Here is a 25,000-nt window from a genome sequence, read left to right as displayed (position 1 = left end):
CAACACAATGCTATACAGTACAGCACAGTACAGTGATGGTGACTCACCACAACACAATGCTATACAGTATAGTACAGTGAAGGTGAATCACCACAACACAATGCTATACAGTATAGTACAGTGAAGGTGAATCACCACAACACAATGCTATACAGTACAGCACAGTACAGTGATGGCAAAAAAACAACACAGCACAACAAAACATAACACAGCACAACAAAACATAACACAGCACAACAAAACATAACACAGCACAATACACTGTCAATGCTGGGTGCTCCCCCCTCATCCCCACCCCCCACACCCCCCCCCTCCCCCACACCCCCACCCCACACCACCCCACCCCCCAAAATGTGCCAGCAAAGTGTCCTGGCGATGATTGTCTGCTCCCCCCTCATCCCCCCCACACCACCCCCTCCTCCACACACCACCCCACCCCCCAAAATGTCCCAGCAAAATGTCCTGGCGATGATTGTCTGCTCCCCCCTCATCCCTACCCCACACACACCCCCTCCCCCACCCCCCACCCCACAGCCCCCCACCCCCCCAAAATGTGCCAGCAAAATGTCCTGGCGATGATTGTCTTGGGCCGTGGAGTGGTTGTGCAAAGTGGTCACAGGGGAGACAACTGTGGCGCCAGTGACAGGGGGTGGTGGTGGTGGTGGTGTGTGTGTTGGGGGGGGGTTGGTGTGGTGGGTGGGTGGAGTGTGTGTGTGTGTGCGTGCGTGCGTGCGTGCGCGCGTGTGTGTTTGTGTGTGTGTGTGTGTGTGTGTGTGTGTGTGTCTAATGAAGCAGTCCAGACAGCATGCCACTCAACTCCACTTATGGAAATCCTGTCCTGTCATAGCTGCGCACACACACACACACACACACACACACACACACACACACACACACACACACACACACACACACACACTCACAAACACGCACTCCTCTCTGTCTGTCTGTCTGTCTGTCTCTCTCTCTCTCTGTCTCTCTCTCTCTCTCTCTCTCTGTCTCTCTCTCTCTCTCTCTCGTGCGGGAGTCGGGACAGACTGGCTTTGGAAACACAAAGACACTGTACAGTCCCCTGTAGCAGTCAACAAGACCCACCAACATTTTGTGGGAAGGCTGTAAATATATATAGGTGCAAGGGATGCTGTGAGTGATGCCGGCTAATGGCATGGCAGCAGACCTGACCAGTGACACAGGTCCCTCCCTCAACGGGAATCCCTCGTCAGCAGGACCTGCTTCATCAAACACTTAATACGTTTAAAGTTTGGCCGAAACATCCACTTCCAGATGCATGTTTCAAGCTGTGTTATGGGTCACACATACCTGGAACAGCTGTCTGTGTGTTGAGAGACGTGAGTGACAGACCACAGGCAGCCTGCAGGATTGGAACCATCTCTTTTCATAATGAAAACACACCTGCCTTTATGGAGTGGTCCGTAAGTTTTGATGAAGTCTGTACCTTTTACAAAGTGGTCCACACCTGTTTGGGAACAGTGTATCAGAACCACCGACGAGCGAGCCAGGACATTGCAGGGTAGACTGGGAGCATGACAATCATTATCGTCACTGACACGGGACATTGCAGGGCTGACTGGCAGCATGACAATCATTATCGTCACTGACACGGGACATTGCAGGGCTGACTGGCAGTGTGACAATCATTATCGTCACTGACACGGGACATTGCAGGGCTGACTGGCAGTGTGACAATCATTATCGTCACTGACACGGGACATTGCAGGGTTGACTGGCAGTGTGACAATCATTATCCTCACTGACACGGGACATTGCAGGGCTGACTGGCAGCATGACAATCATTATCGTCACTGACACGGGACATTGCAGGGTAGACTGGCAGCATGACAATCATTATCCTCACTGACACGGGACATTGCAGGGTTGACTGGCAGCATGACATCATTATCGTCACTGACACGGGACATTGCAGGGCTGACTGGCAGCATGACATCATTATCGTCACTGACACGGGACATTGCAGGGCTGACTGGCAGCATGACAATCATTATCGTCACTGACACGGGACATTGCAGGGCTGACTGGCAGCATGACAATCATTATCGTCACTGACACGGGACATTGCAGGGCTGACTGGCAGCGTGACAATCATTATCCTCACTGACACGGGACATTGCAGGACTGACTGGCAGCGTGACAATCATTATCGTCACTGACACGGGACATTGCAGGGCTGACTGGCAGTGTGACAATCATTATCGTCACTGACACGGGACATTGCAGGGCTGACTGGGAGCATGACAATCATTATCGTCACTGACACGGGACATTGCAGGGCTGACTGGCAGCGTGACAATCATTATCGTCACTGACACGGGACATTGCAGGGTAGACTGGGAGCATGACAATCATTATCGTCACTGACACGGGACATTGCAGGGCTGACTGGCAGCATGACAATCATTATCGTCACTGACACGGGACATTGCAGGGCTGACTGGCAGCATGACATCATTATCGTCACTGACACGGGACATTGCAGGGCTGACTGGCAGCATGACAATGAGTTATCACCATCAACACCACCATCACCATCACAATCAACACCATCAACACCACCATCACCACCATCATCACCATCAACACCACCATCACCATCACCACCATCAACACCACCATCACCATCACCACCATCAACACCAACACCACCATCACCACCATCACCAACACCATCACCACCATCACCATCACCACCATCACCACCATCAACACCACCATCACCATCACCACCATCAACACCACCACCACCATCACCATCATCACCATCAACACCATCACCATCACCACCATCAACACCACCACCACCATCACCATCACCACCATCAACACCACCACCACCATCACCAACACCACCACCACCACCACCACTATCACCACCATCACCACCACCACCATCACCACTATCACCACCACCACCACCACCACCATCACCACCACCACCACCACCATCACCACCACCACCATCACCACTATCACCACCACCACCACCACCACCATCACCAACCAAGAACACAACCCTATCGCCATTATTTCTTCTCTGTGCAGGAGTTGCAGGATCGATGATGATAATAATGAGGAGGAGGAGGAGGATGTGTGTGTGTGTGTGTGTGTGTGTGTGTGTGTGTGTGTGTGTGTGTGTGTGTGTGTGTGTGTGTGTGTGTGTGTGTGTGTGTGTGTGTGTGTACCTTACCATTCCACAAACACGGTGCGTGGGCTGAAGGTTCCAGCCTTATTTGTTTTTAATTTTTTTACCTGACCATCAGTGCCGCTTGAGTACTGCCAGGATGATGAGTTATTGATCTTTGGTTGTCTGTCTGTCTGTCTGTCTCTTTCTCTTTCTCTCTCTCTCTTCAGACTCTCTCTCTCTCTCTCTCTCTATCTCAGTCTCTCTCTCTCTCTCTCAGTCTCTCTCTCTCTCTATCTATCTATCTATCTATTTATCTACCTATCCATGTCTACCTCTCTTCTCTTTCTTTATCTGTCTGTGTGTTTGTGTAGCGTCTCTGTTTCTTTCTGTGTGTCAAGGCTAAGGGGGCTGGGGGTGGGGGTGGCGAGGAATATTGATTGGAGAGAATGAAGGAGGGAGATAGCGATGCAGGTAAAGACAGAAAGATGGGAGACAGAGACTCGAGAGTAAGACAGACAATGGCCGAAAAACATCTGACCCGGGAGAAACCTCTAGACCACTAAACATTTTCCAATGGAATGCAGAGAGCGTCTACCACAAAAAGATTCCACTTACTGAAAGACTGTATGCAAAAAACATCGATGTGGCCTGTATCCAGGAGACACACCTGGAATCCAACCACAAGTTTAGAGTCAGAGGTTACCAAACCTTCAAGATGGACAGAGAAGGAAGATCAAAAGGAGGAGTGCAGACACTCGTCAAGAACAGTTTATCAGCCTCAGTATTTACAGTGGATACAAATCAGGAAGCTGAAATCCACGGAATCAAGATTACAGTGGACAAGACTGTGTCACCATCTTCAACGTATGCTGCCCTCAAGACAAAGAGCTCTCTTTACAGAGAATGGACATACTATCAGAGAACTGCTTGGTAGTAGGTAACTTTAACAGCCACTCAACCTGTTGGGGTTAGAGTGAGAATGACCGAAGAGGAGACGAAGTGGAGGACTGGCAGATAGAGAGCAATCTGCTTCTGCTGAATGATCCAGAAAACCCACCAACCTCCTTCTCTCCCTGATGGCTCACCACGACCACCCCAGATCTTGCCTTTGCCACTGAAGTCCTTGCCCAAAAAACCAACAGGAAGGTACAAAGACAGTTGGGAGGCAGCGACCACAGACCAATACTACTGGCCATCAATTTGCAGTATACACCAAGCGATGCCAAGTCCTTTCCCTGATGGAATTACAAGAAGGCGGATTGGGAGATGTTCAAGGGCCTCTGACGGGTACTGCAAGACCATGAAAATGGACGATTACAAAATCAACAGAGCCACCAAAAACTTCAACCAAGCCATCCTGAAAGCAGCCTCAAAGGCAATTCCACGTGGCGCTCACATGAACTACGGGCCATGTTGGACACTCACCAAAGCCATGAACAACGAAGAGACAAGGTCAGCGTCTGTCACGCTTCAAAAAGACCAGGAGATGGTGACAGGGAGAGAGGCAGCAAACTGCTTCATAGACAGCTATGAGCAGATCAGCAACATCACTGTGTCAGAGGACAGAAAACAACAAGTCCATGATGAAATGAAGAATCATCAGGGGCTCCAGAAGAGTGGTGTGACTGGCTGTATCTACCTCGCAGTGGATCTCGCAGTACCTGAACAATAGGAAGACCCGAGTTCATGTCAATGGAGCATACAGTCGGAAGAAGACACTGAGAGAAGGAGTTCCTCAAGGAGGTGTCCTCAGCCCGACACTATTCCTCGTCTTTATCAACGACATCGTCAAAGATGTGACACGCAAAGTCCAGGGAGCCATCTGTGCAGATGGTCTTGTCCTATGGTGCTCGGACGAACACCTCACAACTGCCAACTACAGACTACAGCAGGCACTGAATGTTCTCGAAAGCTGGACAAAACAGTGGCTGGTGACAATTAATGCAAAAAAAGACCACTTACACTGTTTTCAGCCTCTCACCCAAAGAACAGAAGGCCAACCTGCGCATCAATGGACAAACTCTGCTTGCTGAGAACAACCCCACGTACCTGGGAGTCACTTTTGACAAACGCCTGACGTGGAAGAAGCAAGCAGAGAAAGCAGAATCGAGAGCAAAAGGTACGACTTGCCCTCATGAAGAAGCTGGCAGGAACAACATGGGGCGCAGACAACACGACCCTCAGGAGTCTGTACCCATATCATCACAGGGGCCATGAGGTCTACGCCAATTCAGGAGCTTGAAACCATCACAGAGCTCCAGCCCCTTGAGGACCGCAGAGACACCAAATTCCTGACCCAGGCTGCCAAGTTCAAGAGGTTGCAAGGCCACCCCATGAAGGACAGACTGTTCCAGCCAACAAAAGGACGGCTGAAGAAAGGGAGCTTCGTACACCAGAGCAGGATCCTAGAACGGCAACATCGGGATATCCTTGACCATGCCTCCAAATTGATACTCCGGTGTCTTGCCGTCCCTGCCTGGAGCAAAGGAACCCCTCCCCCCACCCAGTGCAGCATCCCTGGTGTTGGCCCCAAAGATTCCCAAAGAGGCCCTGAAAGAAAGTCCCTCACCCGTGAACACCTCCACACCCAGTTCCCCAAAGAGTTCTGGACTCATGTCTACACCGACGGTTCTGCGGCAGATGCCATTCGGAACGGAGGGGCAGGAGTCTATGTTCAGTATCCAGGAGGCAGAGAAGAAAAGGTCTGCCTCGCTACCGGCCTGTACTCCACCAATTACAGAGCCGAAGCAGAAGCCTTGAAAACTGCAGCAGCCCACATCGAGGTCAGCCCCTACGCCAGTCACAAGGTTGTCTTCCTGACCGACGCCTTGTCCATCTTGCAGGCCCTTTAGTCCAAGAGAGATCCAGAACTCAACGATCTGTCCTACTCTCTCGCATCCCTCTGCACAAGTCACACAGTCACCCTGCAGTGGATTCCCTCCCACTGCAACGTGCTTGGCAACGAGACTGCTGACTCCCTGGCAAAGGAAAGCACTACGAAAGAGCAGACGGACAGGTCTACCAGCTACTCTGAATCCAGGACCATCATTAAGGCCAAGCTGCAGAACAAGTGGAAGCAGCAGCATCCACGCCACAACAGAGCAGACCCGTACTACCTGCTGACTCGTCGAGAGCAGGTAGCCATTTTCAGGCTCAGGACAGGCTACAACCGCCTGAAACACCACCTATACACGAAACTCCGTATCGGCGACACAGAGCAGTGCCGCTGCAGAACAGACAGACAGACAACAGAACATCTGCTGCAGTCCTGCCTGCTCCACCAAGCGCTCTGAGAGAAAACCTGGCCTGACCCAATCCCAGCGGCCCGGAAGCTCTACGGAGGACTGGAGGACCTGCGACGTACTGCCGCCTTCGTCGAGGAGACGGGGGAATCCATCTGATAAATGACGAATGAGACAACGAAAGACAGACATACAAACAACGACACAGGCAGAGACAGAGAGACAGAGAAAGACGGGCAGACAGACAGACAGACACAGAGAGGAGAGAGAGGGAGGAAGTCAGCAACAAGGAGACAAGAGACAGAGAGAGAAGGGGGAGGGGAGGGGGGGGAACAAGTTGAGTCACGTGAATCCCACAGCAACATGAACCTCATGTCCCCTTCTTCACAGACCACACAACTTGGCGGTCAGACACAAGTACACACACACACACACACACACACACACACACACACACACACACACACACACACACACGTGCTACATGATTCACCCCCACCCCCCACACCCACACACCAGTCCCCTGAAACATGCACATGCCTGTAAACACAGCTACATGTTTCACCCCCCCCCCCCAACCCCCCCCCCCCCCTCCCACACACCCACACACACTGCTCTGTCCCCCAATCAATTATGTAAATTAGTCACGCGATGACTCGTTACCGTCAAGAGGTCGTGACCTTCCATTTCTTAGAACTTGATTGATGATGATGACGTCGGCAGTTTTCTGGAATTCGCGTCTCCACCCCGACATCCCCACCCCGTCACCCCACCACCCACTCATGTCCTTCAGCAATACGAGCACGGAACATTTGTGGACACAACTGGAATGATTAATTACACAGCTGAACTTGTGATCCAGAGTCCACCAGTGATCAGGGTTCAAGGCCCCGTTTGGACATGGCGTTGTGTCCTGGGGAAGGCACTTTACACTGCAGCTGGTGTGAATGGTGGGTAATCACTGGCTGGGGAAGGCACCTTACACTGCAGCTGGTGTGAATGGTGGGTAATCACTGGCTGGGGAAGGCACCTTACACTGCAGCTGGTGTGAATGGTGGGTAATCACTGGCTGGGGAAGGCACCTTACACTGCAGCTGGTGTGAATGGTGGGTAATCACTGGCTGGGGAAGGCACCTTACACTGCAGCTGGTGTGAATGGTGGGTAATCACTGGCTGGGGAAGGCACCTTACACTGCAGCTGGTGTGAATGGAGGGTAATCACTGGCTGGGGAAGGCACTTTACACTGCAGCTGGTGTGAATGGTGGGTAATCACTGGCTGGGGAAGGCACCTTACACTGCAGCTGGTGTGAATGGTGGGTAATCACTGGCTGGGGAAGGCACCTTACACTGCAGCTGGTGTGAATGGTGGGTAATCACTGGCTGGGGAAGGCACCTTACACTGCAGCTGGTGTGAATGGTGGGTAATCACTGGCTGGGGAAGGCACTTTACACTGCAGCTGATGTGAATGGTGGGTAATCACTGGCTGGGGAAGGCACCTTACACTGCAGCTGGTGTGAATGGTGGGTAATCACTGGCTGGGCATGGCGTTGTGTCCTGGGGAAGGCACTTTACACTGCAGCTGGTGTGAATGGTGGGTAATCACTGGCTGGGCATGGCGTTGTGTCCTGGGGAAGGCACTTTACACTGCAGCTGGTGTGAATGGTGGGTAATCACTGGCTGGGGAAGGCACTTTACACTGCAGCTAGGTGTGAATGGTGGGTAATCACTGGCTGGGGAAGGCACTTTACACTGCAGCCAGGTGTGAATGGTGGGTAATCACTGGCTGGGGAAGGCACTTTACACTGCAACCAGGTGTGAATGGTGGGTAATCACTGGCTGGGGAAGGCACTTTACACTGCAGCCAGGTGTGAATGGTGGGTAATCACTGGCTGGGGAAGGCGCTTTACACTGCAACGAGGTGTGAATGGTGGGTAATCACTGGCTGGGGAAGGCACTTTACACTGCAACCAGGTGTGAATGGTGGGTAATCACTGGCTGGGGAAGGCACTTTACACTGCAGCCAGGTGTGAATGGTGGGTAATCACTGGTTGGGGGAGGTGAAAACGGCGGAAGGAGAGGACTGGGCCCCGCCTTGCTATGCTGAGCTCTACACACTGGGTATGAATTCACTGCCCCCATCACCATAAAAGGCCTTTAACCTTTAACTTTAACCTTCAACCTAACAGACCGAAACAAGGCGTTTCAAGACTTGCAAATGAAGTGATAGCTGCCTCCCAAAGCCTCTCACCCTATGAAATGAATTCGACTCTTGTAAACTACAGTACGCTATAAATAGATTTTTCAAAGTCACTCTGAAACATCCTCATGTCTCCGAAACACATAAATCAGTATCACTGCTATTATCTGTGAATTACGACTAAAATGTGTGGAATACAAAATACTCGGAAAAAAGACAATGTAATTGTTCTAATTATATTTGAGAACACCAGTTTTTATTTGACAGACAAATAGAGTGAACGAATGAAATTACGAACCTTTTCTTTATTGAGGGAAAAAAGAAATAAAAACAAATGACTTGTTTTCATCCTGCCCTCACGAAAAGGGAAAATAAATACTCAATACAAAACCATAACATTACATGAATAAATTTCAAATTATGTCACCAAAAAGAAAAAAAAAGAAAACAATATGAACAACATAAGAACATGCACAAATAATTCTTAGATCAGAAAGAGAAGAAGAAAGAAAAGAGAGAGGGAGAGAGAGAGAGGGAGGGACGTGTATTGCTTATTATAAAAGAATCTATGGGATAAGAGAGAAAGGGAGAGAGAGATGGAGAGAGACAGGATGATCCTGTGACAGAAAGACTGACAATATAGAAAGAAAGGAGAGAGAGAGATGGAGAGAGACAGGATGATCCTGTGACAGAAAGACTGATAATATGGAAAGAAAAGGAGAGAGAGATGGAGAGAGACAGGATGATCCTGTGACAGAAAGACTGATAATATGGAAAGAAAAGGAGAGAGAGATGGAGAGAGACAGGATGATCCTGTGACAGAAAGACTGATAATATGGAAAAAAAGGAGAGAGAGATGGAGAGAGACAGGATGATCCTGTGACAGAAAGACTGACAATATGGAAAGAAAAGGAGAGAGAGATGGAGAGAGACAGGATGATCCTGTGACAGAAAGACTGATAATATGGAAAGAAAGGAGAGAGAGATGGAGAGAGACAGGATGATCCTGTGACAGAAAGACTGACAATATGGAAAGAAAGGAGAGAGAGATGGAGAGAGACAGGATGATCCTGTGACAGAAAGACTGATAATATGGAAAGAAAAGGAGAGAGAGATGGAGAGAGACAGGATGATCCTGTGACAGAAAGACTGATAATATGGAAAGAAAGGAGAGAGAGAGATGGAGAGAGGATGATCCTGTGACAGAAAGACTGACAATATGGAAAGAAAGGAGAGAGAGATGGAGAGAGACAGGATGATCCTGTGACAGAAAGACTGATAATATGGAAAGAAAAGGAAAACGGAAAGAAAGAAGGGGTGGGGTGAAAAAGAAAAAAAAGTAAAAATCATAATCCGAGCATGAAAAAAGAGGGGAGGGGGGATAGATAGATGGATAGAGAGAGACACAGAGAGAGAGGGGGGACACACACACACACACACACACACACACACACACACACACACACACACACACACACACACACACACACACACACACACACACACACACACACACACACACACACACACACACACACACACACACACACACACACACACACACACACACCACAGCGAGACACAGAGAATGCAAGAATGCAAGAATTTTAATGTAAGGTCACCGACCTGTATACATTTTGGGTGCACGTGTTGCACACACATCTTAACTAAAATAAAATAGGAAGAACGAAAACAATCCACTTAATACACAGTGAGCTCACTGAGAACAAGTAAACTAAATGAAAAGCACAGGGCTGATATGTCTGTTTAGGGCTGAGAGTGCTCTTCTCTCAGTCTTAATGCATAAAAAACAAACATTGCAACATCTCTGGTCACATTACAACTTTCGTTTTGCAGCAGAAAAGATAATGACAGATTTCTAATATTTTGCATATGCTTAAGCAAATATTTCCTTCTAATATCATCATATAATGGACAGGCTGTTAGTACATGTAGTTCGTTCTCTATTCTACCACCACATGGGCAGTTTTTCAAAACATCACGATAACGCTGATTTATTTTTAGTTCATTTATACCAAAACGGAACTTAATGAAAGCCGATCTAAATTTACTGATGGTAAGATGAGATAAGTATTTTTCAGGTTGTAATAAGGATTTGAATGACCTATATGTTTCAAAACGATTACTTCCGTTGAGTTTGCTTGCCCAATCCTGTTTAAAGCCATCTATCATGCGCTGTTTAAATATTTTAAGAAAAACATTTACATCCCCAACCCCGCCATTCATCCAAACTTCTGAAAACCCATAAATGTCTGAGCAATGTTTCAGTCTATCTGCCCAATTTCTCGAAGACATATCAGCATTGAATGTCATCTTATTTACGCTCATTAGGTACGCCTGTTTCGAGATTCTCGATAGAGACATCTGATTTAGCTTAAACCAGTATCGCAAAGTACTGATGCAACTATCAATGTATAATGGATATCGACCAAGATCACCATAAATCATTACATTTGGGGTTTTGGGACTAACACTCAAAAATCTTTTACAAGCAAACAAGCGAGACACAGAGAGAGAAAGAGAGAGAGAGAGAGAAGCAGACAGAGAGAGAGAAAAACAGAGACAGACACAGAGACAGAGAGCGATTCAAACATTCTTGGCAAGTTCAACTGGAATGTCGATCTGATCATGCCCAGTGGTTCTGAGAGTGGTTGGGGCGGAAAAACCCAGCACAAAATCACCCAGGTCAAACCCCTGATGACAATGTCCAGTGGTCTGAGAGTTTTTTGGGGGTCGGGGGGGGGGGGGGGGGGGGCTACCCAGCACAAAATCACCCAGTCCAAACCCCTGATGACAATGTCCAGTGTTCTGAGAGTGGTGGTGGGGGGTGGGGCTACCCATCACAAAATCACCCAATTCAAACTACTGATGACAATGGAACCCGAAACCACATGCTGACGGCAATGAGTCGTGATCCACAAACCACGGGGCCATTGTTGGTGTGTGGGTGGGGGGAGGAAAGGTTCACTGGGGGGTGGGTGCTGATGAATCGGGACAAGAGTTGTCGTCCGTTGGTGTGCGGAAACGCCGTCTGGGGAGACAACCCAGACTGTAGATCAACACAGCTTCCCTCCCTTTACTCTTCTGTGAAACTTGAATACCTGAGGAAATGGCTGTGTTTATGTCAGATAGAGAGAGCTGGGAGAGAGGGGAGAGAGAGGGAGAAAAAGAGAGAGAGAAAGAGGGAGAGAGAGAGAGAGAGAGAGAGTGGGAATGGTGTGTCCCTATTCAAGCCTCAGCCCCAAGTGAAGAGGTCCACGTGAATATAATGTAACTCACGAAACAGGATTAGTAGGTCTTCGGGCAATAAGACATACATTATATTCATTCCATGAGAGAGACGGACAGAGAGAGACAGACAGACAGAGACAGAGAGAGAGAGAGAGAGAGAGAGAGAGAGAAATGGCACGGCCACAGAATGGGATGAGGAAAGTGCTATAGAACTGGTTCGTGTCGTCCATCATTCTGCTGCCTGTGGTTTGTGAGCACGCGACCGTTCACACACACACACACACACACACACACACACACACACACACACACACACACACACACACACACACACACACACACACACACACATACTCACACAAACACTGGAACACACACACACACACACACACACACACACACACACACACACACACACACACACACACACACACACACACACACACACACACATACTCACACAAACACTGGAACACACACACACACACACACACACACACACACACACACACACACACACACACACACTGCGCGCGCACACACACACACACACACACATACTCACACAAACATTGGAACACACACACACACACAAACACAAACACGCACGCACGCACACGCACACACACACACACACACACACACACACACACACACACACACACACGCCCTCACTAATACATACACACTCACATTCACACACACACACATACTCTCTGTCTGTCTGTCTGTCTCTCTGTCTTTGTCTCTCTCCGTCTGTCTTTCTCTCTGTCCCTCACGAAGACAAAGAAGTAAAAAGGCAGTATGGAAATGAGCGTGACGGGAACGGAGATTGTGGAAGCGGACATTGTGGAAATGGCCACTGGCCGATATCCAATCCTGCAGGCTGAATGCTAAGCTGAGCTTTCCTTTCTGCTTCTTCGTGTGTTTATCAAAGAAACAAAAGTCCAAGAGACAGATGGGGAGGGAGACAGAGATAGAGAGACAGAGACATCGAACAAAGGCACACAGCCAGAGAGAGAGAGACAGAGACATCGAACAAAGGCACACAGACAGAGATAGAGAGACAGAGACATCGAACAAAGGCACACAGCCAGAGAGAGAGAGACAACAGAGAGAGAGGTGCAGCTAGACAGACGGACAGACAGACACAGACAGACAGATATGTTCACCCTTCCCTCCCACGTCCTCTATATCCCCTTCCTCCCTTCCCCTCCCTCCCACGTCCTCTATATCCCCCTTCCTCCCCTCCCTCCCCTCCCTCCCACGTCCTCTATATCCCCCTCCCTCCCCTCCCTCCCACGTCCTCTATATCCCCCTCCCCTCCCTTCCCTCCCACGTCCTCTATATCCCCCTCCCTCCCCTCCCTCCCACGTCCTCTATATCCCCCTCCCCTCCCTCCCACGTCCTCTATATCCCCCTCCCTCCCTCCCTCCCTCCCCTCCCTCCCACGTCCTCTATATCCCCCTCCCCTCCCTCCCACGTCCTCTATATCCCCCTCCCCTCCCCTCCCTCCCACGTCCTCTATATCCCCCTCCCTCCCTCCCTCCCCTCCCTCCCACGTCCTCTATATCCCCCTCCCCTCCCCTCCCTCCCACGTCCTCTATATCCCCCTCCCTCCCTCCCTCCCCTCCCTCCCACGTCCTCTATATCCCACTCCTTCCCCTCCCTCCCACGTCCTCTATATCCCCCTCCCCTCCCCTCCCTCCCACGTCCTCCATATCCCCCTCCCTCCCCTCCCCTCCCTTCCCCTCCCTCCCACGTCCTCTATATCCCCCTCCCCTCCCCTCCCTCCCACGTCCACCATATCCCCCTCCCCTCCCACGTCCTCTATATCCCTTCCCTCCCCTCCCTCCCACGTCCCTCATATCCCCCCCCTCTCCCTCCCCTCCCTCCCACGTCCTCTATATCCCCCTCCCCCCACTCCTACCCCTTCCCCCCTCCCACGTCCCAATCCCCCCTCCCTATCCCTCCCTCCCTCCCCCTCCCACGTCCTCTATATCCCCCTCCCTCCCCTCCCTCCCCTCCCCTTCCTTCCCTCCCACGTCCTCTATATCCCCCTTCCCCTCCCTCCACCTCTCCCCTCCCTCCCTCCCACGTCCTCTATATCCCCCTTCCCCTCCCTCCCCCTCCCTCCCACGTCCTCTATATCCCCCTCCTCCCCCTCCACTCCTCATCCCCTCCCTCCCTCCCACACGTCCTCTATATCCCCCTCCCTCCCCCCTCCCACTCCCTAATCCCCTCCCTCCCCTCCCTCCCCTCCTCATATCCCCCTCCCTCCCCTCCTCCCTCCCACGTCCTTATATCCCTCCCCCTCCCTCCCACGTCCCTATATCCCCCTCCCTCCCCTCCCTCCCACTATCCCCTCTATCCCCCTCCCTCCCCCTCCTTCCCTCCCACGTCCTCTATATCCCCCTCCCTCCCTCCTCCCTCCCACGTCCTGCTATATCCCCCCTCCCTCCCCTCCCTCCCACGTCCTCCATATCCCCCTCCCTCCCCTCCCTCCCACGTCCTCTATATCCCCTTCCCCTCCCCCTCCCTCCCACGTCCTCTATATCCCCTTCACTCCCTCCCTCCCTTCCCTCCCACGTCCTCTATATCCCCCTCCCTCCCCTCCTCCCTTCCCTCCCACGTCCTCTATATCCCCCTCCCTCCCGTCCCCTGCTCCCCTCCCCTCCCCCCAATGTCCTCTATATTCCCTTCCTTTCCCTCCAACGTCCTCTATATCCCCCTCCCTCCCCTCCCCTCCCTCCCACGTCCTCTATATCCCTCATCCCCCCTCCCTCCCCTCTCTCAACTTCCTTCCCCAAACTTTAATGAAAGCCTCTTCCCGTGCTGCTTGCTGTGCTGCCCACGACAAACATCTGCCTCGTCGGCCGCTCGGTGAGAAGAGGGTTATGAAGGATCGATGGAGAACTCTGCCCAGAGAGACAGAGGGGGGGGGGGGGTAGAGAGAAAAGGAGACAGTGATAGAAAGACAGACAGACAGACGGACAGACAATTACAGAGAAAGAGACACAGAGACAGACACAGAGAGAGGTGGTTTTCAGAGCAAGACCCCAAGCCCTCTTCTCCCACATTCAGTGTTGTGTGTGGAGACTGGTGGTAAGATTGATAGCAGACACACGAGTACACGCTTACACTCAAACAGAGAGGGAGAGAGAGAGGGGGGGAGGGAGAGAGAGAGAGAGAGTGTGTGTGTGTGTGTGGAGGAAGGAAGGAGAAACGGAGAGAGACAGACAGAGACAGACAACATCCACCAGAACTGATGTTAAACAGATGTTACATACTGAAGAACGTTTAAAGCACTCTCTCCCCATTCATCTGCATAAAAAAAAACTCCACTTCATTCAGAAAAACTTCACTTCAAACTCCACTTCATTTAGAAAAACTCCACTTCATTTAGAGAAACTCCACTTCATTTAGAAAAACTCCACTTCATTTAGAGAAACTCCACTTCATTTAGAGAAACTCCACTTCATTTAGAAAAACTCCACTTCATTTAGAAAAACTCCACTTCATTTAGAGAAACTCCACTTCACTTCATTTAGAGAAACTCCACTTCACTTCATTTAGAGAAACTCCACTTCATTTAGAGAAACTCCACTTGATATAGAAATGGGATGAAGGGTTTCAAGTAGCTGTACGACTTCATCTCCTGTTCTTCCAAGGAGTTAAACAACCCGTAATGGATTTCATCCACGTGACACAATGGACAGAGCAAACTCCATTCTGTTTCTTTTTGTGCTTTCTTTTTTCTCTTTCATTTGTATTGTATGGATAATGGAGCTTTGCTGCTCTTGTTCTTGTTTTGTTTTTTGGTTTTTTAGAAAGGCGGAAAATGAAATGATTGAATTGCCTTGGAATCATTCTTTTTGGATGTCTTACTGTCTTGTCTTGTATTGCAATGTGTTGTATCGTGTCGTGTTGTGATGCGTTGTCCTGTATCGTATCGTATTGTATTGTATTGCATCGTATCGTATTGTATTGTATTGTATTGCATCGTATCGTATTGTATCATGTTGTATCGTATAGTATCGTGTCCTCTCTTGTGTCGTATTGAACTGTAGTGTAGTGTAGTGTAGTGTAGTGTAGTGTCCTGTCTTGTCTTGTCTTGTCTTGTCTTGTTCTGTCATGTCATGTCCTTCATGTTCCGTACTGTACCGAAAACCAAAAAACCGAACGGAATAATGTGCAACACAACATCAAAGTGGATTCTTTGTTCTGTTTCACCTGACAGGTCTGAGTGCCGGCGTCAGCCCGTGACGTAGAGGAGGAGACAGAAAGACAGAAGGAAGAGGACGGGGAAGACAGAGAAGAGAAAGGCAAAGACCAAGAAGACAGCAGTACGGCCATACGAGAAAAAAACACACACAAAAAAACACACGTCATTCTCACTTAACATCATTTTCAAATTTTGTCATTCTCACTTCATGTTATTCTCACTTCGTGTCATTCTCACTTTCAGTCCGAGAGGAGAGGCCTTCAACAGCAGAGGTAGCAGACACATCAACAAGAAACATAAACAACAGCATCAACAGAACAACAACAGCAGCAGTCAATACAACAGGAACACGTTTGATTTGAGAGAAAAACAACAAGTGCTTTAAAAAAAAAATCAGCAAATATTTGTTGTAGAAAACAAATTACAGCAATAGTCGGGAGAGACACCAAACATTCAAAACCACGGCATCTGCAAACAGAACAGCCTCCTACCCACAGATTTCAACAAGCAACAGTCGGTGGCAACATTTATTCATATAATCATACACGATGAACTATCTGAAATCAAAAACACTCCTAAGAATCGGTAAATTATTCAGTTCAGTTAATCTGAGGTGAAACCAGATTGTCAATCCTTACTTTTAAAATATCCAAAGAACAATATAAAAAGGTGGATGACAGAATAAACTCAAACCCCAAAATCAAAACAGAAATATTGAATAAAAGTATACAAACACAGAAAACGAAACAAATCAATGAGATTCAATTTCCAACAGCTGAGCTCTGCATTGCTTTTGTGAAAAGCAGAGCACTTGGAAAGATTCCCTAAGGGGTGAATAAAATCAACAGTAGGTGTATAAAGGTCGATAAAGAAAGGCAGAAAGAAAAGAAAAAACAGACTGAATCCAAACCAGCATTGAAAAAGAGGACCACCCCAAGTGCACACGTCAATGGGCATCACCAAAACGGACTTCCAGGAAGCAAAAAGAACACATAACTTGATTACGTCACCAGCTGCGAGCATCGAAATGGCCCCGGCACAGCGCCACTGAAGTATTCACTGTTTTTATCCTCAACACCTGCTCCCAGAGTCCTCTCTTGTGTATCCCGAGAAAGACGAAAAGCCATCACCATGTCCTTCTCCAGTTTCCGGGAGAATTTCTCCTCCGGGATGACCTTTTTGAAGCGTCGTTTCTCCTCCGGCGACTTGCAGGTGAGCCGTTCACTGAGCATTTCATGTGTTAGTCACCTAGATCCCGGGACCCATTTTAATGACCATTCACTGGATCATTTCATGTGTTAGTCACCTAGATTCTGGGACCCATTTTAATGACCATTCACTGGATCATTTCATGTGTTAGTCACCTAGATTCTGGGACCCATTTTAATGACCATTCACTGATCATTTCATGTGTTAGTCACCTAGATTCTGGGACCCATTTTAACGACCATTCACTGAACATTCCATGTGTTAGTCACCTAGATTCTGGGACCCATTTTAATGACCATTCACTGAACATTTCATGTGTTTGTCACCTACATTCTGGGACCCATTTTAATGAACATTCACTGGATCATTTCATGTGTTTGTCACCTAGATTCTGGGACCCATTTTAATGACCATTCACTGAGCATTCCATGTGTTTGTCACCTAGATTCTGGGACCCATTTTAATTACCATTCACTGGATCATTTCATGTGTTAGTCACCTAGATTCTGGGACCCATTTTAATGACCATTCACTGGATCATTTCATGTGTTAGTCACCTAGATTCTGGGACCCATTTTAACGACAGTTCACTGAGCATTTCCTGTGTCAGTCACCTAGATTCTGGGACCCATTTTAACGACCATTCATTGGATCTGTTTCTGTGTTAATCACCTAGATTCTGGGACCCATTTTAACGACTATTCACTGATCATTTCATGTGTTAGTCACCTAGATTCTGGGACCCATTTTAATGACCATTCACTGGATCAATTCCTGTGTTAGTCACCTAGATTCTGGGACCCATTTTAACGACAGTTCACTGAGCATTTCCTGTGTCAGTCACCTAGATTCTGGTACCTATTTTAACGACCATTCATTGGATCTGTTCCTGTGTTAGTCACCTTGATTCTGGGACCCATTTTAACGACCATTCCCCGATCATTTCATGTGTTAGTCACCTACATTCTGGGACCCATTTTAACGACCATTCAACGATCATTTCATGTGTTAGTCACCTACATTCTGGGACCCATTTTAACGACCATTCCCCGATCATTTCATGTGTTAGTCACCTACATTCTGGGACCCATTTTAACGACCATTCAACGATCATTTCATGTGTTAGTCACCTACATTCTGGGACCCATTTTAACGACCATTCCCCGATCATTTCATGTGTTAGTCACCTACATTCTGGGACCCATTTTAACGACCATTCAACGATCATTTCATGTGTTAGTCACCTACATTCTGGGACCCATTTTAACGACTATTCACCGATCATTTCATGTGTTAGTCACCTAACTTATGAGACCCATTTTAACGATCATTCTCTGGATCATTTCCTGTCTTAGTCACCTAACTTATGAGACCCATTTTAACGACCATTCCCCGATCATTTCATGTGTTAGTCACCTACATTCTGGGACCCATTTTAACGACCATTCACCGATCATTTCATGTGTTAGTCACCTACATTCTGGGACCCATTTTAACGACCATTCACCGATCATTTCATGTGTTAGTCACCTACATTCTGGGACCCATTTTAACGACTATTCACCGATCATTTCATGTGTTAGTCACCTAACTTATGAGACCCATTTTAACGATCATTCTCTGGATCATTTCCTGTATTTGTCACCTAACTTATGAGACCCATTTTAACGATCATTCTATGGATCATTTCCTGTCTTAGTCACCTAACTTATGAGACCCATTTTAACGATCATTCACTGGATCATTTCCTGTGTCAGTCATATACATTCCTATTTCATACACTCATACTTTAACGAGAGAAAATAAATCGTGCGTTTTGCATGTGAGAAATACCACGTTACGTACACTCCAAAACGGTGCGACATGACCCTTTTCACGAGTGCCAACCGGCACTTGTGCAATCCTACAGCCCTGTTTTTCCTTCACCTTTGCTGGTTGGGGATGGGGGGTGAGGGGGTTGGATTGGCGGGATGGGTGTGGGTGGTGCTAAAAAAGGAAAGAACCCTCAAAATAGAGAGGGGGAAACCACAGAAATGGGTAAAATCCCTTCATTAACCCTCAAAATAGAGAGGGGAAAACCACAGAAATGGGTAAAATCCCTTCATTAACCCTCAAAATAGATAGGGGAAAACCACAGAAATTGGTAAAATCCCTTCATTAACCCTCAAAATAGAGAGGGGAAAACCACAGAAATGGGTAAAATCCCTTCATTAACCCTCAAAATAGAGAGGGGGAAACCACAGAAATGGGTAAAATCCCTTCATTAACCCTCAAAATAGAGAGGGGAAAACCACAGAAATGGGTAAAATCCCTTAATTAACCCTCAAAATAGATAGGGGGAAACCACAGAAATGGGTAAAATCCCTTCATTAACCCTCAAAATAGAGAGGGGGAAACCACAAAAATGGGTAAAATCCCTTCATTAACCCTCAAAATAGAGAGGGGAAAACCACATAAATGGGTAAAATCCCTTAATTAACCCTCAAAATAGAGAGGGGGAAACCACAAAAATGGGTAAAATCCCTTAATTAACCCTCAAAATAGATAGGGGGAAACCACAGAAATGGGTAAAATCCCTTCATTAACCCTCAAAATAGAGAGGGGGAAACCACAGAAATGGGTAAAATCCCTTCATTAACCCTCAAAATAGAGAGGGGGAAACCACAAAAATGGGTAAAATCCCTTCAAATATTCACGAAACGTTTCGTTATAACATGTCCCTAAATTTAGGGTACTAAAATAGGAAATTACGAGACATTGAATGAGTGAATGAATGAGTGAAAGAGGAGGAAAATACTTATACCCACTTCATTAATACTGACGATCATAAAAAACATCACAACTTCATTTTTTTTACAAAACGACTACTTCATGTTCGTTAAGAATCATTTCAAATGTCATCCAAAAAAATGTAGTGCAGAATGGGTTGGAGAGAGAGAGAGAGAGAGAGAGAGAGAGAGAGAGAGAGAGAGAGAGAGAGAGAGAGAGACCTATATCTTGTCATATACTCCTTTTTTTTGCCTTATAAGACAAATATTTTTAATGGATTACATTCATCTTGATGAAGTATTTCAAATGTTCTCTTTCTCTCGTTCCCTTTGTCTGTCTCTGTCTGATTCCTCCCTCTCTCTCCCTCACTCTCTGTCTCTCTGTCTCTGTCTCTCTCTCTCAATGTGTGTGTGTGTGTGTGTGTGTGTGTGTGTGTGTGTGTGTGTGTGTGTGTGTGTGTGTGTGTGTTCATCTCTGTATCTGTCTGTCTGCCAGCCTGTCCTCTCTTTTTCCTTTCTGTTTTTCTTACTCCCTCTCAGTTTCTACGTCTCCTGTTAATATTTCTTTGTTCTCCATTCATTTCTTGACTTCATGTTTTTAAACTACGACTCTTCCCTTTGTTTGATTTTCACCCACCACCCTCTTCTTTCTTTCTTTCTTTCTTCTTTCCCCCCCTTGCAAAGTCCATTACAGGAAAATCTCTCTCTCTCTCTCCCTCTTTCTATCTCTCTCCCTCCCCCTCTCTCTCTTTCCCTCTCTCTCCCCCTCCCCCTCTCTCTCTTTCCCTCTCTCTCTCTCTCCCTCTTTCTCTCTCACTCTCTGTCTCACTCTGTCTCACTCTCTCTGTCTCACTCTCTCTCTTTCTCGCTGCCTCCTCATTCTCTACCTCCCTCTCTATAGTTTTCTATTTCTCTCCCTCTCTTTTCCTCTCCCTCTCCCCTTCCTCTGCCCCCCACCCCTACACCCCACCCCCCACTCACTGTCTATCCTCTTCATCTTTTTTTTCCCAAAGCAAAGAAATGAAATAGAAAAAATCCCCCCTACCCCCTACAAAAAAACCAACACGCCGTTTCCGTGCTGTCCACTGCACAGGGCGAGCTGGAGGACGCGGAGAGACAGGTGCCCCCCAGCCCCAGCAAGAAGGGCCCCTCCCCCAGCGCCCCCAGCTCCCCCTCCCGCACCGCCCCGGCCGGCGGCTTCGGCCAGCGGTTCTTCTCGTCGTCGTCGTCGTCGTCACCGTCGTCAGGACGAGCCGGCTACAACAAGGACCGCTGCAAGATTCTGCTCATCATTGATGACCAGCACACCGACTGGTGAGTCCACACACACACACACACACACACACACACACACACACACACACACACACACACACACACACACACACACACACCCTTGGGGTTAGGTTACATGGGCGATCTTTGCAGCCTTATCTTTGTGTCCTTTGATGTTCCAACATCCTAATGCCAATGCCTGTGTATCCTTTAATGTTCCAACATCCTAATGCCAATGCCTGTGTATCCTTTGATGTTCCAACATCCTAATGCCAATGCCTGTGTATCCTTTGATGTTCCAACATCCTAATGCCAATGCCTGTGTATCCTTTGATGTTCCAACATCCTAATGCCAATGCCTGTGTATCCTTTGATGTTCCAACATCCTAATGCCAATGACTGTGTATCCTTTGATGTTCCAACATCCTAATGCCAATGCCTGTGTATCCTTTGATGTTCCAACATCCTAATGCCAATGCCTGTGTATCCTTTGATGTTCCAACATCCTAATGCCAATGACTGTGTATCCTTTGATGTTCCAACATCCTAATGCCAATGCCTGTGTATCCTTTGATGTTCCAACATCCTAATGCCAATGCCTGTGTATCCTTTGATGTTCCAACATCCTAATGCCAATGCCTGTGTATCCTTTGATGTTCCAACATCCTAATGCCAATGACTGTGTATCCTTTGATGTTCCAACATCCTAATGCCAATGCCTGTGCTTGCTGCATCACGGCTCATTCAGGGCTACTTCACAGTTGTCAAGGTGCAACAATTGATTTCTTGTTTGAAAACGAGTACACCTGACTAACGATAGAAAGAAAGAAAGAAAGACCGAATAAAAAAAATGAAATAAAGGAAAAACAAAAGAAAATCGACGGACAGAATGTTCATTTTAATATACTGATTTCTTCTTTTTCGTCTCCTGTTCAATACTGAAAATGAAGCATTCGTTCGGCATTTACCTTCAAAATAGGACAGCTAAAAAAGGACACACCAGACACCTAAAGAAAGAAACACTGTCAACTGAGAGGAAGACATGAAGGAAGGAAGGAAGGAAAGAAGAAAGAAAGATTAAATGAATAATGAATGAATGAATGAATGTGTGAGAGAGGAGAGAGGGGGGGAGAGGGAGGAGCGGGGAGGCGAACATTCAAGGGGAAACAAGGGGGACATGAAATTTGTAAAAAAAAAATAAATAAATAAAAATAAATAAATAAATAAATAAGAAATAAGATTAGAGAGAAGTTTCAGTTTCCCAAGGAGGCGTCACTGCGTTCGGACAAATCCATATAAGCTGGGCAGATGCCTGACAGCAGCCGAATCCAACGCTCTAAATTAGGCCTTGAGTGCATGAATATTTATCTGTCTGCCTATCAGAGTGGATTTCTTCTACAGAATTTTGCCAGAGGACAACACTCTCGTTGCCATGGGTTCTTTTTCAGTGCGTCAAGGGCGTGCTGCACACGTGACCTCGGTTTATTGTCTCATCGGAATCAGTTTGATTTCCAGTCCAAAGCTGGAGGAAGGGCGAGAACTGGATTCGAAGCCAGAGCCTCAGGGACTCTGAACTGGCAAATGGCGTGTCACCCATTCTGCCACCTTCCTCCTGGACAGAAAAACACAAACAAACAAACAATGAAAGGAAGGAAGTTATGACAGGAGAGAGAGAGAGAGAGAGAAAAAAAAAGAACAAGAAAACACAAACATGATGAAAAAAATACAACAAAAAAGATGCAAAGATATTTAAAAGAAAATAAGTCAGAAAGAAAGAAGTAACGAGGAAAAAATAAGAAAAAACAAGATTGAAAAAAAAAACAATAATAAGAAACAAAGAAAGGAAGGAAGAAAGAACAAACCCAATCTGTGTCTAGTGGCTGAGAAAGGCCGACAAGAGAAAGACAGAAAGAAAGAAAGAAAGAAAGAAAGAACCTAATCTGTGTCTAGTGGCTGAAAAAGGCCGACAAGAGAAAGACAGAAAGAAAGAAAGAAAGAACCTACTCTGTGTCTCCGCAGTGGCTGAGAAAGGCCGACAAGAGAAAGACGGAAAGACAGTGGCTGAGAAAGGCCGACAAGAGAAAGACAGTGGCTGAGAAAGGCCGACAAGAGAAAGACGGAAAGACAGTGGCTGAGAAAGGCCGACAAGAGAAAGACAGTGGCTGAGAAAGGCCGACAAGAGAAAGACGGAAAGACAGTGGCTGAGAAAGGCCAACAAGAGAAAGACAGTGGCTGAGAAAGGCCGACAAGAGAAAGACAGAAAGACAGTGGCTGAGAAAGGCCGACAAGAGAAAGACAGTGGCTGAGAAAGGCCGACAAGAGAAAGACGGAAAGACAGTGGCTGAGAAAGGCCGACAAGAGAAAGACAGTGGCTGAGAAAGGCCGACAAGAGAAAGACGGAAAGACAGTGGCTGAGAAAGGCCGACAAGAGAAAGACGGAAAGACAGTGGCTGAGAAAGGCCAACAAGAGAAAGACAGTGGCTGAGAAAGGCCGACAAGAGAAAGACGGAAAGACAGTGGCTGAGAAAGGCCGACAAGAGAAAGACAGTGGCTGAGAAAGGCCGACAAGAGAAAGACAGAAAGACAGTGGCTGAGAAAGGCCGACAAGAGAAAGACAGTGGCTGAGAAAGGCCGACAAGAGAAAGACAGAAAGACAGTGGCTGAGAAAGGCCGACAAGAGAAAGACAGAAAGACAGTGGCTGAGAAAGGCCGACAAGAGAAAGACAGTGGCTGAGAAAGGCCGACAAGAGAAAGACAGAAAGACAGTGGCTGAGAAAGGCCGACAAGAGAAAGACAGTGGCTGAGAAAGGCCGGCAAGAGAAAGACAGAAAGACAGTGGCTGAGAAAGGCCGACAAGAGAAAGACAGTGGCTGAGAAAGGCCGGCAAGAGAAAGACAGAAAGACAGTGGCTGAGAAAGGCCGACAAGAGAAAGACAGAAAGACAGTGGCTGAGAAAGGCCGACAAGAGAAAGACAGTGGCTGAGAAAGGCCGACAAGAGAAAGACGGAAAGACAGTGGCTGAGAAAGGCCGACAAGAGAAAGACGGAAAGACAGTGGCTGAGAAAGGCCAACAAGAGAAAGACAGTGGCTGAGAAAGGCCGACAAGAGAAAGACAGTGGCTGAGAAAGGCCGACAAGAGAAAGACAGAAAGACAGTGGCTGAGAAAGGCCGACAAGAGAAAGACGGAAAGACAGTGGCTGAGAAAGGCCAACAAGAGAAAGACAGGCGTCAGGAAAGGCTTGAGGGGAAGTTACTCTTTCCTCTCTTTCCACATTCAACATAAAACAAATTCTCACCCCTTTGTTTTTCTTTCAGTTGCTTGTTTCCTCCTGTGTGTGTAGCCCTCACGATCATGATCTTCGTCGTCATTCTTGTCTCAAGAAGAGCCCAGAGATCTGAGATTTTTGGTCTCCTTCTTCTCATTCTCGTTTTTCTTCTTCTTCTCCTTCTTCTCCTACTTTTCCTTCTTCTCCTTCTTCTTCTGTTTTCCGGGAGTTGGTCCAGGACAGGGCGGAATGGATTCACTAGTTTGGAAAAGCACTCCGGACAACACGCACGTGCACATATTTTAACGATGACGATGATAATATTGATGATAAATGATAAATGCAGACTTGTATAGCGCAGTACCACCATCTCAGAGAGGCTCACCGCGCTTTACAATAAATTA

The 25,000-nt window shown here is 47.6% G+C and overlaps 1 protein-coding gene across 2 annotated transcripts in view; it reads left to right on the top strand.

Moving 5' to 3' along the window:
• The window catches only part of LOC143299630 (synapsin-like), an 82,861-nt gene that overhangs the window by 32,323 nt on the left and 25,538 nt on the right, over positions 1–25,000 (top strand). For both annotated transcript variants that reach the window (XM_076612927.1, XM_076612925.1), the window contains exons 2-3: positions 16,094–17,290; positions 21,149–21,369. In XM_076612927.1, the coding sequence (XP_076469042.1) occupies positions 17,210–17,290; positions 21,149–21,369 (302 nt within the window). In that variant the 5' untranslated portion in view covers positions 16,094–17,209. The remainder of the gene's footprint in view (positions 1–16,093; positions 17,291–21,148; positions 21,370–25,000) is intronic.

Source organism: Babylonia areolata, chromosome 25 (assembly GCF_041734735.1).
Source record: "Babylonia areolata isolate BAREFJ2019XMU chromosome 25, ASM4173473v1, whole genome shotgun sequence".
Taxonomy (NCBI): Eukaryota; Metazoa; Mollusca; class Gastropoda; order Neogastropoda; family Buccinidae; genus Babylonia; species Babylonia areolata.
Note: the sequence above shows the minus strand (reverse complement) of the source record. Positions and strands in the feature narration are given on the sequence as shown.